Source organism: Enhydra lutris, unplaced genomic scaffold (genome assembly GCF_002288905.1).
Source record: "Enhydra lutris kenyoni isolate GAN:26980312 unplaced genomic scaffold, ASM228890v2 scaffoldscaffold16, whole genome shotgun sequence".
Taxonomy (NCBI): domain Eukaryota; kingdom Metazoa; phylum Chordata; class Mammalia; order Carnivora; family Mustelidae; genus Enhydra; species Enhydra lutris.
In genome coordinates, this window is record NW_019154100.1 from 30,303,616 (window position 1) to 30,322,257 (window position 18,642).

At 55.0% G+C, this 18,642-nt stretch overlaps 1 protein-coding gene across 5 annotated transcripts in view; it reads right to left on the reverse strand.

The window, feature by feature from the left end:
* Positions 1 to 1,430: 1,430 nt before the first annotated feature.
* Positions 1,431 to 18,642, reverse strand: part of LOC111147340 (corticotropin releasing hormone receptor 2) — a 43,531-nt gene continuing 26,319 nt past the window's right edge. For 3 of the 5 annotated variants that reach the window (XM_022503334.1, XM_022503332.1, XM_022503336.1), the window contains 10 exons: positions 14,733 to 14,818; positions 13,237 to 13,343; positions 12,765 to 12,882; positions 10,792 to 10,945; positions 10,235 to 10,295; positions 8,663 to 8,735; positions 3,650 to 3,735; positions 3,351 to 3,486; positions 2,973 to 3,014; positions 1,431 to 1,571 (listed from right to left, as the gene is read on the reverse strand). In XM_022503334.1, the coding sequence (XP_022359042.1) occupies positions 1,431 to 1,571; positions 2,973 to 3,014; positions 3,351 to 3,486; positions 3,650 to 3,735; positions 8,663 to 8,735; positions 10,235 to 10,295; positions 10,792 to 10,945; positions 12,765 to 12,882; positions 13,237 to 13,343; positions 14,733 to 14,818 (1,004 nt within the window). Of the gene's footprint in view, positions 1,572 to 2,972; positions 3,015 to 3,350; positions 3,487 to 3,649; positions 3,736 to 8,662; positions 8,736 to 10,234; positions 10,296 to 10,791; positions 10,946 to 12,764; positions 12,883 to 13,236; positions 13,347 to 14,732; positions 14,819 to 18,642 lie in introns of all 5 variants that reach the window. The other 2 variants (XM_022503333.1, XM_022503335.1) reach the window with 1 other exon arrangement.

Here is an 18,642-nt window from a genome sequence, read left to right on the forward strand (position 1 = left end):
CAATTTAAAAATCTAAATAATATTAGATGTGAGCTGAAGAATATGCAAGATGGGATAATTATTTAAAAAAATATGTTGGTGGTATTCCTAGAGCAAAAGCTCTTTTGAACCCCGACCTGATGGCTCCTGCCTCCTCCTGTCCACTCCAACCCTCTCCTGGAAACGTCCTGTGGTGTCGTTCATGGATACTGTGGGGTGTGGTCTATACCTGCTTCCGGATTTCAGACACTGGCTTTGGGACAGAGCTGTGGCGTGCTGGGAGAGCTGCCCCTCTCTCCTCTGTGCTGAATTAAACTGCTGTTGGTAGGAGAGGAGGGGTAGAAACTGTCTTGGGGGAATAAGGAAGGGACAGGCTGGCAGACACACAGGTCAGAGAGGAGAATCAGCCCTAGGCCAGGGCCGTGGGCTCTGCAAATGAGAATGGATCCAGCTCCCCATCCTTGGCCACAGCACCCCTTCGTATGCCTGGTTGACTTGACCTGAGGGGAGGCTGTTTCCACAGAGGCATGGTTTATTTCACAGAGAGCCAAGATGTTTCTGAAGGGGAGGCTGAATCGAAGCCCAGTCTAAAGTGGGAGGTGGGAGATTTGTTCCAATCACCAAAGACCTAGTTGGTTTTCTACTCCTTGCCCCCGGCCACCATGCTTCTCCTCGTTTCATCTGCACTATGTATCTGGTTGGCTTAAGAGTGTAGGGTTATCCTAGCTGCACCTTCCTCCTCTAGTGTCCCTCCCCAAGGCCCTGAGTCTGTGGACTAGGTTGAGAAAAGCTTTCCTGGGACAGGAAGCAGTATCTCTTCCAGGACCCAGGGACAGGAGGATGGGTGGGGCCGGGCAGAGAGATGGCCTACTCTGGGGTAGCGTGTAGGTGAGAGCTGCTGGGAGGAAACCAAACTAATTCCTTGCTTCCAGCTGCTGTGCCCTGCCCATTCCACTTCTGGGAGGCAGAAGGCAGGGAGCAGGGAGCAAGGCCAGATGTTACCCTGTTGTTGGTGGGAAAGCCTGCACAGAGGGAGGAGTCCCCGCTCTGCCATGAATGAGCTTGTGACTTGGACAGGCCCTTCATGGTGCTGGGCCTGTTTCCTTGCCTGTGAGTGGGGCTATAGTGAGGATGCCGGGAGAGAGGCTGGTGTGGGCAAATGCCTCAAGACATGTGACCCACTCTTCTGCAGGGATAGGTGTCTGTGACATCCCTCTGCTCCCTCTGCACTGAGACATTGTACCTAGCGGACCTGGCTCCTGAGAGCCTCTCGCGCTGCCTGCTGCTGCACACCCCCCTCTAGCAGGGCTGGCCAGCTGATCTCTCCCCTCCCTTATGCCCCCACCAGGGCCTGAGCTGAGAGATGGCGAAGTGAACCCAGAGAGAGGCACCCCATGGGATAGGGAAGCTGTCCTGATGGTGAATGATGAGCGAGCAGGGTGATGGGGGGCTCACAGGGCGGCCGTCTGCTTGATGCTGTGGAAGCTGATCCGTGTGGGCGATGTGGGGATGGACATGGCCTGGGCCACAGGCACTCGGAGGGAGTGATGGTCCTGCCAGCGGTGCCACCTTTTCCTCACAGCTGAGCGCACCTGCGGGGGAGGCAGCGGCTCAGCAGGGCCTGCAGGCGCCAATCCCAGAACCAGGAGCCTTCTCTCCTGCTCCTACCCCTTGCAGGGCCCTTAAAGGGAGGGAGGCTGGGGTGACTCCCAACCACCACTGTCATACCCTCCCGACCACCACTGTCATACCACTGGCCTGTTCCAAAAGCAGGTCCTTCCCCTGAAGCCGTTAGCCTCTGAAGCTCCTGCCCTCTGTCCTCACCCCTCCTGGAGAAACTTCCCGCTCACCCCTCTTTGGGGTGCACTGCCCTCCCTGCCCCCTCCCTCTCCCATCTCCTCTTTATGGTGGGACCCAAGCCCCAGCTTCGAACATCTGCTTCTGGCTCTCCTGGCGTCTGGAGAGCTGTGCGCTCTCCTCACATACTTGGCATCCTTGTCCCTCCTGAAAGCCCTTCCTCCAGCCTCCTCCCCCAGCAGACAGCCCCTGCCTCACTGGCCATAGGCCATAGTGTGCACTGCTGAGACAGAAAGTCAAGCTAACAGTTCCAGTCATTTCAAAACCTGATCGTGGCCGGTACCGTATTATTCTCATTGGTATTGGAACTAAAGGATTTTTCTGCAAAATGGGTGGTGTCCCCCACATGCTAGCCTAGCACAGGGCTGACCAGAATAAATGCCCCAGAGTCACTGTGCGTTTTCTTTGAAAGCTTTCTCCTGCCCTCCAGCCCAGCCAGTCTCTACTGTTGGCCTTGCCTATGTCAGGGTCTGCTTTGATTGACAGAGACCCAGGCTGGCAGAGAGTGGGCACTCTCTGCAGAGGCAGGGGAAGTGTCTCAGGATGGCACTTACCTTGAGTGTTTGGAAGCTCTCAGGACCTGGGGCTGTGTCTACTTTTGGCCCCATAACCCACTGTGGGTCCTCACCCAGCACAGGCCGGTGTGAGCCTCTGTCACAAGCTGCTTATGCTGAGATTCTGGGCTGTGTGAGCTAAGCAGCCTGTCCCCAGTGCCTAGTTCCCTGGTGTTGGCCCCAAGCTGCGTGATCTGTTCCATGGTGGGGGAATGTGCTGGTGTCTCTCCTGCTCCCTGCGTCCATAAGGGCCTGGATGTGCGGCTCACACCTGACTCACTCCTGCAATGCCTCCCCATTACCAGTGGTGTTCCGGCATCTGTCTCCAGTGAGACCCTGAAGCCAGGGCTCCCCGCTCACCCATCTCTCCAAGTGCCTTTGTGAAGTGCTGGCCTTTGCGAAGGGGACCTTCTAAACTGGCTGGAGACCCTCAGGTAGGATTCCTGTTTCCCAAATCTCGGTGGTTTCTCCAGCCATCCCCTCCCCTGTCCAGGGCAGAGCTGAGCAGAGTCAGGGACCCCGGGCCTCCCTAAAGGCTGGGCGGCTCCCCCGAGCTGGGAACTGAGGACCGTGGCCTCCTACCTCTCCATTGAAGAAGCAGTAGAAGACAGACACAAAGAAACCCTGGAAAGGAAGGAGGGAGGATCAATGACCTGCTTGGGGAGCGACTCTGCAGGGACAGCTGGGAATACCTGGACCCAGAGGCTCCGAGCTCAGGGGCAGCCCGCCCTCATGGTACGGGTGTCCCGGGGCTCACTGCGAGTGACAGGCTGTCAAAAACCCTCAGAACAGGCACTGGGCCACAGGCCAGGGTGATGGAGACCCAGTTGGGTGTGAGCCCACCTGACCCCTGGGGTGGGGCTGCCAGGGCGCAGGGATGGGGTTCTATTTCAGGGTGAACCGTGTCTCCTGTGAGGTCTCTGTGAGGACACCGGTGCCCCATCTGGTCTCATGCCCCACCTGGAACGACTGCAGGAAGGAGTTGAAATAGATGAACACGATCTGCGACAGGTCGTCCTCCCCAGGGTTGACGAAGAAGAGCATGTAGGTGATGCCCAGGAGGGGCAGGAGAACGAGGGTGGCCTTTACTGCCTTCCTAGGGGGGTGACAGGGTGACAAAGCTGGTCTGAGCCCACACTGCCAGCCGGCCCTCTCTCAGGTGCCGAGCAAGCTCCCTGGCTGAGGCCTGTGAGGGTTTGGAGGGCCCGGCCTAGATGCCTCATTTCTGCCCTCAGTGGGTTAAGACACCCGTCATTCACCTGTACTGGATTGTCTCTGATGTCATGGATGCTCGCAATTTTGTCATGAGGATCCTGACGATGTTGAAAAGAAATATAAAATTGATCTGGAGGGGGGGAAGGCAAAAAAGGAAGGACCGTGAGGTAGGGAATGAACTGAGAGGCAGCCACTTCCCCCCATAACCCACTGAGCCCCGTGTCCCACGCACGCATCCATCCCACCCGTCACCCCAGTCCCTGCCTGCGGTCCCAAGGCCTCTGCTTCTCCCTCATCAGGACAGGCAGAATTCCCCCTTCCCGGAGGGCTCCAGGGCTGGCTTCTCCATCTCCAGACCCCAGGGGGAAAAGCGGCTTTGGAGGCAGGGACCAAGGACACCAAAGTCACTTCTCTTGAGGCATAGCTCCTCAGAAAGTCTCCCAACACCTGCCCCACTTGGGGAAGCCACGGGAGCTGGCCAGGCCTCCGCCCCAGTCCCTTGCCCTGCCTGCTAGAGGGTCTCCCCCTCTTGTTGATTGAGGGTTCCCTCTGAGGCCCTGCTTCCCTGGGGGAATGGACCTGGTCAGAGGGAGTGACTAATTCCTCACCATCCCTCCCTTGCCCCCAGGAAAACATTTCCCAGGCACATCTGAGGCAATGAAGATGAATGGGCTGCTGGGCTGGCTCCAGGGCTCCTGGAAGAGCCTCATTTATCTTCATTTCAAGCCTTTTGTTGGTGCCAGAGCCGACGCACCCAGTCTTTTCCCAGGACCTGCCTGGGCCACCCTAACCAGGCTTGTGCTGTGGATGGCCACCGTGGGCCTGCCAGTGTTTATTGTACCCTAGCCTTGTCCAGCCTAGTTTGTTTGTTTCCTTCCTTCCATCCTTCCATCCTTCCTTCCTTCCTTCCTTCTGTGAGCTGACTTGCCATGTCCCTGCTCCTAGAAGTCTTGTGGCCTGGAGGAAGGGGTCAGAAAGGCCTAGAGAAATGGCATTTGAGCTGAGGGCTGATGGACTGTGGGGGATTGGGTTCCAGCAGAGAAAGGCCAGGAGAGAAAGCCCTGGGATAGGGGAGATATGCCAGCTGGCAGCCACTGTGGCTGAGGTGAGCATTGAAATCTTCCTCCTTCTAGAACAGCAGCGGCAGGGCCCTCCCAGCCCAGAATGTTCTTAGGGCAGCCTGCATGTCAGGGGCTCTGGGAATGCCGAGGGGAGAAGGTACTGGGTGAAAGGGTAAGTCAAACCCCCTGGAGAAACTCCCCATGAAGTCTAGCCCTTCTCCCACCCTGTGTTTCCTGGAACTTCAATGCTCACTGGCACATTAATTCCTAATGAGGCTCCGTGGGAGGAGCACCCCAGTCTGGTCAGAGCTCCAGCCTGGGAGGCGGTGGTGCATTGTCAGGCCCAGAATGGAGATCTGGACATTATGGTTGCTGCCAGGACAGACAAGGGAGACTTACTGCTCCCTAATGTGGCCCAGGACACAGATCATTCCAGGTTTTGTTCCAAGCACTCCACAAGCCCAGCCTTATATAGTAGATGTGATCATTATACCCATTTTACAGATGTACAAACTGAGGTTCAGATAGGCTCCATCACTTGCCCGTGCCACAAAGGACACATTGGTGTCAGGATTTGAACCAAGGCAGCCGGCCTCAGCGTCCTCCCCCTGACCTCTGTGTCATGTTCCTGCTCCTGCAGGAGTTAATGAACTCTGGGCCAGATGGAAGCAAGCAGAGGTAAGGTACTGGCCACACTGCCAGGGATGGGAGATTGGAGGTCAGGAGAGCACTGCAAGGCCCATCAGCACAGGAGCCAGACCCGAGGCTCCGGGTGTGAGGAGGACCTGCTGGAGGCGGGGCCCGAGGGCTACCATGGGTCCTCCCAGTGACCCCATGAAGCAGGGACTGGCATCATCATGTTAGAGGTGAGAAACTGAGGCTCTGAGCAAGGAGGTCCTTCATGGTCACAAATCCCGGGAGGCCGCGACCAGGACTTGTCCTAGGATACCCCACAGCATAGCGCCTGCCACAAAGGCAGAGAAAGTAAAGAGACCTATAGCTCATCAGCGCAGAGCATCCTGGGATCCCCTCACCCTCACCCCAGCTACTTCTCCAGATGGTAAGGATGCTCATGGGAGACCCTCCTTGAACTTCACCGTCGCTTGTGCACAGGCAGGGAGGGAGGCGGAAAGCAGACTGACATTTCCACTTCCTGGACTTCAGACATGGTTCTCTGCCTTGGAGATATCCCTTGCTCCCTCCAGTTCTGGGTACTGGAGGTTTATTGGGGTGCTCCCAACGCAGCTCAGGACCCTCCTCTCACTGCTCCCCTGCTCTCAGTTTCCGGACTGCCCATTTGCCAGGGCAGTTAAACATGGCCGGCCTGTCTGTGCCACGCGCATCTGTGGAGCCCAGTGAATTCACCAGATGCCTCCAGAAGCCTGGAGACCTGTCTGTTTCCTGGGCCATGGGGGCCTGGTCCTCACTGGGTGCCTCAGCTTTCTCCTCCTGTTGGTGCACTCTAGGCAGGTGTAGCCTCAAAGGCCCACGCCCAGGGTCCTATCGCACAGGGCCTTGGCTGGCCTACAGAGAAAACCTAGACAACGCCCATCGAGTTCTCCATCTTGAGTGTACACAGCCAAGTCTCCCAGGGCCCTTCGTCTGAATGCAGATCTTGGGCCCACTCCAGACATTCCCAGGGGAAGGCGGGGGACCCTGGAATTTGCATGTGGCACAGGGGCTGCTGGGACATTGCTGGAAGGAGCAGGGAATGAGGAGATTTTACAGACAGACCCAATGCTCCGTGCCCTGGAGGAGCCCAGCCAGGAGTCCCCTGCTGCTGCCGGGGACACTTCTCAGCCTCAGGCTTCCTCTGGTGCCTGGGGAGCTAGCTCAGCCTCACCACAGAAGGACCTGGAAATATGCAGGCTTCATGTCCCCAGGGCCACCTCCACGGACAAGGCAGTAAGTGTGTGAAGTAACCCAGCTTCCTAAGCCTTCAGTGGGGGATCCTTCTGACGCTCTTCCACGTGGTTGTCCCCATGGAAGTTGGCTCATCACCTCACCTTGACTTCCTCCCTGCCTTCTACTCCCACCTGTTGCAGTGCTTTCTGGGACCACCTCCTAAATGAACGCCTGGCACCAAGTTCTTGTCACATGGCTCTAATCCTGGCGCTCGCGTAGTCTTGGGCAAGTAAGTGGCTTCATTAAGCTTCCTGAGCTTCTGTGTCCTCACTGGCTCAAAAGGGACACCAGAGAGCCTGTCTTGGAAGGTCAGCATGGGTTAAAATACTCATGGAGAGCCCTGAGCCCCGTGCCTGGTCCACAGTGGAACCCAGTGTCACACACCTTTCCCACGACAACAGCCTCAAACTGAACCAGCCAGTTCACTTCCCAGAACCCAGAAATAAGCTTGGTCATGTCTTTCAGCAGCAGCAAGGCAGCCATGAACCATCAGGGGAGGGCAGCGCTGGCAAGGTACTGAGCGCATACCCAACCCGGAGGACAGGCAGGGGTGAGTGACCAACCCTTGTGTCTCAGCTCAGCGAGCTATTAGTGGTGACCTTGGGCAGGAGGTTTCATCTCTATGTTTCTCCAGCTGTAAAATGGGAATCATAATTCCCATTTCCAGCCACGGATGATGCAAGATTTGGAAGTTACGAAGATGAAGCTTCTGGACAGGCTTGGGGGGTGCGGGTGGGAAGCTCCATAAGTGCAATAGAGTAAGGGCCCAAAGGGAGATGCAAAGGGCTCTTGGGCCAAGAGGTGGGGGTGGAAGCAGAGAAAGGGTCAGGGAGGAGCAGGCAGGGAGAGGGGGCTAACATGGGGTCCCCCCATGCCCATCTCCCTTTTTCTGTTCATTTTCTCACGCTGCCCAACATCCTTGCAGCTGGGGGGCTCCCTCCTCACTATCACCAAAGCCCGACCCAGGCCAGCCTTCTTGGGGGGGCCCCAGATTCACGAAAAGCCCTATCCCTCCAGGATGGGCTCTGAGCAGCTGGCTGGGAGGGGATGGGTCTCAAGGGGTTTCCGTTCACACTGAGGGTGGGGACGAGTGACTCACTGCAGCTGGGACTCCAAGGACAATCACTCCCTCCCATCCCCAACCCTCTCCTCGCCGACAAGGACTGGCTTCTGCCTCTGAAATAAGGTGGAATTTCTGGTGGTGGAATTTCAGGCAGTGGGTAGAAAACCTCCCTAGTCATCTCCAGGTCATATACAACAAGGGCACTCCAAAGATGGGGGACAAAGGAATCCCTGAAGAGGTCACAAAAAGTAGGAGTTGGGAAATGAAAGAGATAACGGGGACTGTCTCCAGGGTAGACCACAGAACCCCCAGTAGGCACCAGCTCTCTCTCTCTCTCTTTCTCTCTCTCCCCTATGTATCCCACAAGAGGCGGGTGGCCCTTTAAAGAAGCTGGTGCGTACAGGAGCCTGAAATTACCAAGCCTGAAATAAGTCTTACGTAAATGCCAATTTCTTATGGGGCTTTTTTGCATGTCTCTTTTTTAAAATGTATAATATATAATGGGTTCATTTTTGCAGAATACAGCCTCTACTTAAACTCCACCTTAATTAAAGCTCGTTGTGGATTAAAGATGTGGTAGCAATTATACCTTAAATGCGAATACATTTGCCAAAGTGTCGGGAGCTGGACAAGAAACAATTGCTCATTACATTTCATTCTAGTACCACTGATCCAGGCTGGGGGCGGTGGGCTGGGCCCCAGAGGGGGCCGCTGGGGGCAGAAGGGGGTAGGTCTGGGCTGAACAGAAGTCCTCACACCCTTCTCTTGCCATTAATAGCTGCCCCCTCTCCTGGCTGTCTCAGTACCTGGCAAGGGGACATCAGATGTAGGAGGCACTAGAAATCTGCCAGTCAGACCAGTCAGATAGTGGGGTGGGGGGAGGTGGGTGCCAGGAAGTAGGGTGGTGTGTACAGTGGGTGTGCAGGACGGCCACTCCAGGCCACATTCTTCCCCAGCATCTCGGCCGGGTGGGTCCTCTGCTGCCCTCCCAGTGCCCGGCCCCATCCCGGTCCCTATTGAGGACCTACCAGGAGCACAAGGATGATGGGGCCTTGGTAAATATAGTCTACCAGGTCACCGGGCTCCTTGCCAAACCAGCACCTGCAAAGATGGGGAGGCTCTAAGTGGCCTGCTCAGTTCTGGACTGGCCACCACAGTAGATTTGGGCCCAAGGTTCTCTGGCTTGACCCTTCCTGAGACCCAGTCTCTAGGGCTTTGTCTTCCCAAAATGCCTGGGTGGATGGCCCTGGCCCCTCTGACCATCCCGGCTCACCCGTGGGCTGCCTTTTGTCCTCCGTGGAGGGTCTGGTCTCCCCAGCTGGACTGAGGGCAGGCCCTGGGTCTCATCACCCTCCTTCTCACTCCCCTACCCCGTTCCAGACTGTGGATGTGTACCCAGTACTGGGCAGACAGGAGGCTCATGAAGGAAAGCAGAGCTGGGCTCCCCCTTGCTGGCCCAGGGCCCAAGCACCCTGTAGCACCTGTTCCTGTATTCCTTGGAACCTGTCGCTCCACGTGCCAGGCACTGAGCCACACAAAGCAGCAGGTGGAGAGGCAGACGGCTTCTCCAGCCCTGAACCCCGGCCTTTCTCTGAGCTGAGCCTTATTCACTCGGTGAAGGGAGCCTGTCGCTAGCAGAGGCTTGGTTATTCTCGGGGGATGCGGGTGGGTGTAGAAGCTCGGAGTCCAGGGGAGCCATGGGGCCGGGATGCAGTCTGGCTCTGTCAGTCACTCCCACTAGACCTCAGGAAGGGCCACGTGGACTTTGGGAAATTCTGACTGTGTCCTCCCAAACTTTAGAGGTCATTCAGGGCACCCTGCCTTAGGAATCTCCTTGGCGCCTCCCAGCGCTAAGGTTTTGGTCTTTGCTTTAACACCCTTTTTGACAGGAAGCTCACTACCTTCCATGGTGGCCTTCTTATTTTTGGGTAGTTTTAATCATTAGGCACTCTTCCAAAAGCTGAGCTCTTGGAGTCCACTCCGGTTCTGCCCCTGCCCCCAAATCTCCAGCTTCAGAGATCTCTTAGAGATTTGTGTCCGGAGACTGACATTCCCTTGTCCCCCTCTTGTTCCAGCTGGTGACATCCGACTTCCCAGCTTCTGCTTGGCTGACCCACGGCCAGAACTGCCATCATCTGGGTGTGGCTTGTATACCAACAGCTCCAGAGCAGGGAGGGTCGCAGGATGGGACACTGTACTCCAGGCAGGGACAGGGATTCCAGAATAAAACAAGTGCTCCTGCTCTGGCCCAGGGTTCTGTGAAAGGCTCATGGACACCCTTGGATGTGCTCAAGGCTGATGGCCTCTAGCCCGTGGCCTCCTCTATATTTCCTGGGCCAGACATGCTGCTCTGAGGAGGAAGCCTTACTGAAGGCTAAGGGGGTTATGCATTAGGGCCTTTGAAAGACTCATGATTCCTGACTCATGACACCCAGCACACCAGTATCTTGGGGTGCCAGGGATATTTTCTCAATATAGGGACAATGGGAAAGTCAATCTGTCCTGGTAGGGCTTCAACTCCTGCCCCATGACTAGGCTGAAGTCCTGGCTTGACCTTTCCTGATACCCCTCTGACCCCTGCGCTGGCCGGTCCCACTTACTGTTCGTTTTCATAGTAGAGCTTGCCAATGGCCCAGGCAGCAATGATAGGGCAGGGGATACCTGAAAGAAGGACAGACACAGGCTATGGCGGACAGACAGATGGATGAGGGCCCTCTTGTAGAGCACAGGGTGAGGGGACCACAGGAGCCTGGGACCAATCACCCAACTGCAGGCCATCCATGGCACCATCCTGACCCCCCTTCTCCTCTCTCAGCAACCCCCTCTAAGCGGGTCAGACAAATGAAGGGACGGCACAGTTTTCTGAGACCATTTGATAGAGAAGTGGAGCTGGTCAGCTTCTTTCTCGAAGCCAGAGACATAGGTCTTTGGCTTCGTCTTCCCAGGCAAAGAGAGGAGGGGTGTTTGTAAAGTGTTCTGTTGGAGCAACTGTTTGCTTCTTCCCCACCAGCAAGGGAAGGGAGTGGCTGCCTCCCTAGCCTGTCCTGGGGATGGCGGGCAGGGGTGTGCTCCTGTCCTCAGACCCAAGATGAAAGGAGGTGACCTTGTCAGCACTGCCCCCTCCCCACTAGGCCCCGTGACCCCCAGGGACCCTCACACCATCCGATGAAGAGGAAGAGCCACTTGCGCAGGCGCTCGGTGGAGTAGGTCATGACGATGGCCGTGTGCAGGTAGCAGCCCTCGACGAACATCCAGAAGAAGTTGGTCACCACGAAGTAGTTGAAGACGGTGGTGATGCAGCGACACCAGACCTGCACGGGGCAGGTGGTGGTCAGGGGCTGCCTGGGGCCAGGGCCCAGTGCACAGTGCGGGCACCCGTCCAGAGTTACCTCGTGGACATGCATTCTAGACCCTCTAACCTGGCTCTGGGAAGCTTCACGTGCCCCCTAATTCTGTCTCCCTGTTTGGGGTGAAGTTAAGGGGGCAGCTGGCACTGGTCCCTTCTTGGGCTGCTCCCCCCGCACTTTCTGATCTCGTTTTCATAAAGAACGAGGGAGTCTGGCTCTGAGCTTTCTGTAGGCAGAGGCTAGGACTGAACAATACTGCTGTTTCCACGGTCAGTTTTTCGAGAGTCACCTTTGAGCCATAGCAAGGTTTCCATTTAGGGATGAAATAGGAAATCTCACGTAGAAAAAAAGTAGTGAGTCAATTAAAAGAAAGTTGTTGCATAAATAATAGTGCTGGGTTATGAAGGAGAGCTGCAGCCATCGAGGTGATTCTCCAAAATCTCCGGGTTTGGAAGATTCTGGGCGTAGGATGATCACGGCTGGCTCTGGGTGGAGACTCACCATCTCCAGGGCAGGCTGCCGTGCCCCTCTGAGCCTCACTGGGACACGGAGAAACTGCTAATGGCACCTAACAGGGCGGGTCAAGGAGATGCAGGCTGGCTAAGGTGGGCACCAAGAAATGAGGGTTGTTGCCATTTGCCTTTGTCCCTATGCCTTTGAGCAGGGCTACCCACCCTCCCAAGTACCCTGCAGAGGGGAGATGGGGGTGCGGGCAGAGAAAAGCTTGTCCAGGGCCGTAGCCAGCCATGGCCAGCTCCCAGGCCTCCTGATCTAGCCATCTTTCCCCAGGCTTCTTCCCCAGGGCACCCTCAGGCCGAGGTTGAGATCTGGAGAACGGTGGCCAGGAAAGCCCCGAGATGGGAGTTCTCTGCCCTGCAGACACCACACGCCTTCTCTGTCCAGCTCCGAGGGCACCGGCGGTCAGCAGTCCTGGACTGAGCTGTTCTCTGCCTCTGTGTCTTTCCCCCAGGGCCCTAGCCCTGATCTCAGGCCCCACATGGTTGTCTGTCTCCTCTTCTCAAAAAGGTCTGCTGAGGTGGGAAGCTAAAGGTCACCTCCTCCCAACCCTGCTTTTTCTCCAAGTCAAGTGACATCTTATCAGTACAAGTTAGTATGCGGCTATAGGGCCCCCCAGATTGGGTTGAACTCAGTGAGTGCCGAGGCAGAGCTTAATGAGGGACAAGTGAAAGGTCAAACCAGGTGGGGTGCCTGCTCAGGTCCACCGTCCAAAGAAAATGTATTGAGAAGTCTTTAATGGTGTGCCATAGGACTCTGTGCTTGGCCTTGGTTTTTGCAGTGACTTGGACAGAGTACAGCAGCCATTGGCACAACTCCAGCCTGTGTAGCTAACACATGGGATGCCCTGGTCAAGATCCTGCTGGCATCACAGGGTCATGTAACCTCCCTGAGCCTCACTTTCCATGTCTGTATAATGGGGAAAATAACCCCGACAGGTCTCTCATTGCAATCGAGATAAAGTTCAATGGAGCTTAGTTCTAGCTGCTTCTTCTCTAAGGGGTCTTTGGGAGGTCCTAGATTTAGAAGATGGGGAGCGGAAGAGGCTAACCCAGTCTGGTTTGAGGTTTGCACTGCTCCCAAGACCCCGGCCAGGCAGCACCCCCTGCCCCACCGCTAGCCAGCCCTGACTCTGGCCCCAGCTCAGGAGGGACAATGATCAGGGTAGAGGTAAGCTCAGGTGCGGGTCTCCACCTGAGGACTGGGTAAGAGAGATGGGTGCCCCCAGTGCCCGGAGCCCCCCAGCCCCAAGGGTCAGCCCGGTGACCTCATTGCTCTCATGCACTTTGTGGTCAATGAGCTGCAGCAGGAACCACGTGACGTTGCGCAGGATAAAGGTGGTGATCAAATTCCAATGAATCACATTCCGCAGACAGCGGATACTCCTGTGGGAGGTAGGGGGTCAGGCAGGATTCGGAGTGAGATGAGCAGGGCTCTGCCTGGGGTCAGGAAACAACTGGGACTGGCACTCCCCGCCCCCCATCCTCCAGGCCAGGTAAGAGACTCAACCTCCGATGAAGGCAGGGCTGCCCCAGGAGCCACATTCCCCCTGTGGTGGCCGCAGTGGGATCTCTCTGAGCCAGCCTCGGCACCTCCCCCAGACCCCTCTGTCCACTGGGTTCATGGCCCTGCCCCACTCTGCCAAGTGGAGGCGAGACTGTCTGGGAGGGGTGACGGGGGCGCTATGGGGGAAGGGGCAGGGAAAAGCAGCAGGCCATGAGGGGGGTTGGGGAACTCACCGCAGGGCCAGGAAAAGCAGGAAGGCAGCCACAAGGGCAGCCACAGAAACACAGTGACCCAGGTAGTTGACAACGAGGGCGACACGGTAGTGCAGGTCGTACTTCCTCTGCTGGACAGAAAGACACACGGGCAGATGGAGGCATGGGGCACACAGAGGCTGGAGCTGGCCACTCCAGCTACGCCCCCACTGTGTGTCCAGAGCTTGGAGGCAGAAACGGCTTCAAGTGTCATCACCACATCTGGCTCCTAGCGCTCACTCCCGTTGGCCGCGGGTGGCTCTTGGTACAGACAGACAAATGGCTGCAGTCAGACCCCCTGATGTTTCCCAGAATATGCCTGACATGATATCTCGGGATTTTATTATCTTTTTAACTCTGGACTGGGAGTTGCCACAGCTGTGTTTAATCTCAGCTCAGACCCTTGCTGGCTGAGTGACTGAGGGCGAGTGGATTTATATCTCCGCACCTCAGTTTTGACATCTGTATAATGGGGCCATCCTGCCCTCCTGCCTCAGAAGCAGCAGGCTCGGGGAGGTCTGGAGGGTGCCCTGCGATCCGTCTGTCCCTGATGCAGCAACAAGGGGACGCAATGTCCGTAGAGAACTTAAGAACAATATTAACACCAAATAAAAGCCCGTCTCCTTTTTATGATCACTATGTGCTGGCAATTCTAAAAAGAGGCAGGTAAAATACTCCTTCTTTTCAGGGCAGGCTCCCCTGACCCCACGCCCACTATGGTTTGCCACTGCTCAGAGGGGCTGAGAGAGGACAGAGGTCTGGGGGGGAGTCTCCTTCTTTATGACCCATCTCACTTGCCTCTCCCATGGCCCCACCACAGACCCCCTTTGGCTCACATTTTGTAGCATCCCTTTCTCAGGGTAGCTCAACCTTTTCCCTCTGAACCTGGACTTCTTGGGGAAAGTTGCAGACTCACTGGGGGCTATAATGGTGAATGAGGAGGGGGGTGGCCATGGGACGTGTCCTTTTGGGTCAGGAACGAGGTGTAGCTTCAAAGGGGAGGAGGTCGGCACTGCAGCAGCCTGGAGCCCAATTCCAGAGCAAGGGGGCTGCTGAGGTGTGAGCAGGACCCGATCCCCTTGGGGCCCAGCCTTCCGGAGGCAGTGCTTGTTTCCAGATGGAGCCACAGAATCAGAATGCTAGATGGGGAAACTGAGGCCCAGAGGAGGAGGAAGGAAGTCAGTCTGTTAGATGTTTGGGACATGGGTCACAATGTCATTCCCTTCTTATGTCACATGCCAGAGATGGTTGTGTCCTCTGCCAGCCAGAGCTCTCCCAAAGGTGGAGGTCTGTGTCCCCCTTCTCTCCTGTAGCGTCACTGAGCAGGGAACAGGACGTGGACGCAGGGGGAAGAAGCGCAAAAAGATATGGCTGGGCTGCACAAGAGCTGGTTCTGTCACCCTTGGGATGCTCTATGGTCAACCTGAGTCCTGATACCTGTACAGGGATGAGGGGTGTGCAAGGTGGGGGCCACTCACCTTATCATCCAAAATGGGCTCACACTGTGAGTAGTTGATCCGTGAAGCCCACGTCCCATTCTCCAAGCACTCTCGATAGGCATTCCCTACAAAATATGCCAACCACCAAGAGGCAGGTCACTCCCTTCCTCAAGAACACTCCCTGGCTCCCAGGTGCCCACGGGATAAGGTTCATACTTCTCAGCCTCTCTAGGTCAGGAAACACAACACACGTTTAAAAGTTCACAGGAGGGGCGCCTGGGTGGCTCAGTGGGTTAAGCCTCTGCCTTCAGCTCGGGTCATGATCCCAGGCTGTTGGGATCGAGCCCCACATCGGGCTCTCTGCTTGGCGGGGAGCCTGCTTCCCCCCTCTCTCTGCCTGCCTCTCTGCCTACTTGTGATTTCTGTCTCTCAAATAAATAAAATATTTTTTTAAAAAATAAAAGTTCACAGGAAAGTCATTTAGGTGAAAATTGTGTAAAAGGCTTACCATACATGGTAGCTAAAATGCAGAATAAGATCCATTTTTTATATAATCTTTGACTAGCATTTTGTATACCTTATTTAATTTTGTTTGGAATGGAACCTGACTGGGACCCCTGTTGTGCCTGCAGAGTTGCTGCTTTCCACACACCAAATTCCCATTTTCTCCCATTTTATTTATTATTATTATTTTTAAAATATTTTGTTTATTTTATTTGACAGAGAGTGAGACAGCACACGAGCAGGAGGAGCAGCAGAGGGAAAGGGAGAAGCAGGCTCACTGCTGAGCAGGAGCCTGATGCAGGACTTGATCGCAGCACCCTGGGATCATGACCCAAGGCGAAGGCAGCTGCCTAACTGACTAAACCGCCCAGGTGCCTGTCTTCTCTCACTTTATACGCAGGCGATCCGTACTAATTCCCAGCAGCAGTTCTGTTTAACACCAGCTACCCTTCACAGAGTGGCCGCTCACCAGACCGATCTTGATACGCTCATCCCTTCAATCCTCCCAGCAACCCCATGAGTAATGGTAACCCATTTTACAGAAGGGGAAACTAAGGCACAAAAAGATTAACCTACTTGTCAAAAGCTGTAGAAATGAGAAGGGGTAGAGCCAGGATTCAAATCCAGAAGGTCTGGCTTCAGGTTGCACGTTCTAAACCCCTTGCTACCAAGCAGTGGGACACAGGAACGAGGGACACCTGGGGAAGCGGGACTGTGTTGCTGACCTTGAGCTGTGGCTGCCTGTGAGAGCACTGTGTGAGATCTCTTGGTGTCTGACAGGAGTCTGCCCAGACTCTTCAGAGCACCAGTGTCTGATGGCCACAAGTGCAGGCTCCATCCTGGGGGAACGCAGGAAGATCAGAGAATGCTCATCTTTCCTGATCATCTTTCATCTTTCTTAAAAACTGAGCTTGACTGTAAGTCCTAGCCCCCAAGCCACCACCTCCAGGTAGCCCACACTCAACCTCCAGCCAGGACGAACCTCCCACCTGAGAACGCCAGAGCCCTTTGCCAGCCTCTGCTTTGCCCCATGAATGTGAAAGTGATCTCCCCTACTTCCTTACAAATTCTGAGTGATCTGTGGTTTGGGGGTGACTTATGCTGGCTTTTTCAGCTCTCTGGCTAATGGGCAGTTATGTGTTGATTTTTCTTTTGGGTTGCTGTCAGATATATACTACAAAGCTAATTAAAATAAGTAGCTCCCAGAGCAGAGAGTCATAGAGCTGGAGGGGGAAACAGATTGCTTCTGGAAACAATGAGTTCTGAAATAATTAAGTTACTTAAAAAAACCACTTCTGTTGAGCTGATAGTGAGTTCAAAGCAGTGGGATTCAGGGAGCACTTGTTGAGGAGCAGAAACAATGGGGGAGAGTCTATTAGCTTAATTGTTTTTTAATTTGGTGCTCTGAGCTCAGAGAGTCTTCAGGCTCAGGGTTGTTACTGGCCTAAGGTTGCCGCCCTGGTCCTGGTGGGAGTCGAGATGATCTTGACCCCAAAGTGAGGACACCAGCCCCTTACCCCTAAACGTGGCACCCACATCCACTCTTGGGTTTTCTCCTTCCTCAGGGCTGTTTTACTACAGAAAGAGAAATTTCTACAGTTAAGAGAACCCGATGCATAGAGTTAGTGATGTTACTGAACTGAAGGTCAGAGTGCGGGGTGAGTCAAGTAGACCGATGTAAAGGTATCTGGGGGAGGGCTGGTCCTTTTATAAAGTGAATAATCCTTTACAGATAAAGGTTTAGGGTCTTTCTCAACCAGCTTGTCTGAGGTGAGACAGGTCCTGACCCTGGCTCTGGTTCAAAGGTCAGAACATTTATCTTCTAAGGATGTGTTCATAGATGTTATCCAGCTTTCCTGGAGTTCAGTGCTAAGCCCTTTCCTCCAGGAAGGCCTCTTTGATTGCTCCCATCTCACAGATTTCTCTCTTCTGAGTCCCCGACTCCACCCCACCCAAGAGTCCCATGAGCCTGAGCCTCACACTTCATCCCTTGCTCATACCCTGGCCTGAGCTGTTTTGGAGTGTGAGTCTGGTCTGCATGATCGTTGTGGGGCTAACCAAAGACAGGAACTCAGAATACTTTCCCAAGTGTGATATCTCATGATGGTAATAAGCATGGGGTAGGCCTGAGGAGGGAGGGAGTCATGGTAGAGATGCTGCAAATCTGAGACCTTCCTGGTCCCTTACGTCAATGCCTACCAGGGGTGCCAAATTTTATGACTTCTCTATCCTGGCTTTCTTTTCTGGAAGCCACCCCCCTCTGCCACCACTCCACATGGCACTTGGCATTTGCCTTGGTGGGCCTGGCATGTAGCTGGCTCTGTGCCGAACCCCCCCACCCTGAAACACCCTCCTCACTCTCACTGACAAACCCCTTCCTATCTTCTAAACCATAGGTCAAGCGCCTTCTCCTCCCACAGGCTTCCCCAGCAGCCCAGGCATTCAAGCCATCTCTTTTTTTCCTTTAAATGCCTCCTCTAGGCCTTGCCATCTCTCGAAACATGGGCCTTCACATTCCACTGTCCTTGAGCCCCACCAACACATCCAGCCCATCCACACCCCCACCTCCAGCCCACACACGCCCTACATTAGTGAGGCCAGTTTCACAAAGCAAAATTCATCTTGACCACAGCTATGATATTCTTCCTCCTCTTCTATTCTAATGAATTCTATTTATTTTCTATACAAATGCTGGTCATGACTCACGAATTTGACTTCACCATCCACTATGGTGCTCTGACCCGTAGTTTGAAAATCAAACATCAAGTTTAGAGCATTTGCCATAATTCACTAAGGGTTTCACCTTTTTGGACCTGATCCTTTTTTTTTTCTTTGCTTACTGAACTTAAGCTCCCTGGGGACAGACAGGTAGGCAGAGACCATATGGGGGTCCCCGGGTCTCCCGCAGGAATTAGCCATGAAGTACATATTGGATGCAACAAACAAACTCAGATCTGCCAACACCTTGGAAAGCAGGGTCTGAGCTGTGGGATGTGGTGGTGGAAGGGGGCTCCCCTCTGGGAGCTCGGTCGTGCCTGGAGATGAGGTTCTGGCTGCAGACTCCAGGTACCAGAGGCCTGGAAGACAGATGTGCCCAGCTCTTCGGGGGAGCTTGCTAATGAGGACACTGTGCCCTCAAGCACAGCTTTGGACAGGAGAGAGTAAGACAGAGTAAGACAGAAGAGTCCCGCCCGCCCCCCCCCCCACAAACTGGAAACCATGGGAGGATGGGCACGCAAAATCTGAGGGCAGGCGGCCGGACCAGAATCTCAGAACTGGATGCGACGAGGTCCGTGCCTTTTGCCCCAGCAACCCAAGTGCCCCTGCCAAAGATCGATGCCGGTGGTGTGTGGTGTGGCCTGCCAGGGGCATTAGGGTCTGAGGGATGCAAGCAGGGTCCTCTCGTGCAGGGCTCTGTGGCCTGGGAATGCTGCTCCCTATTTCC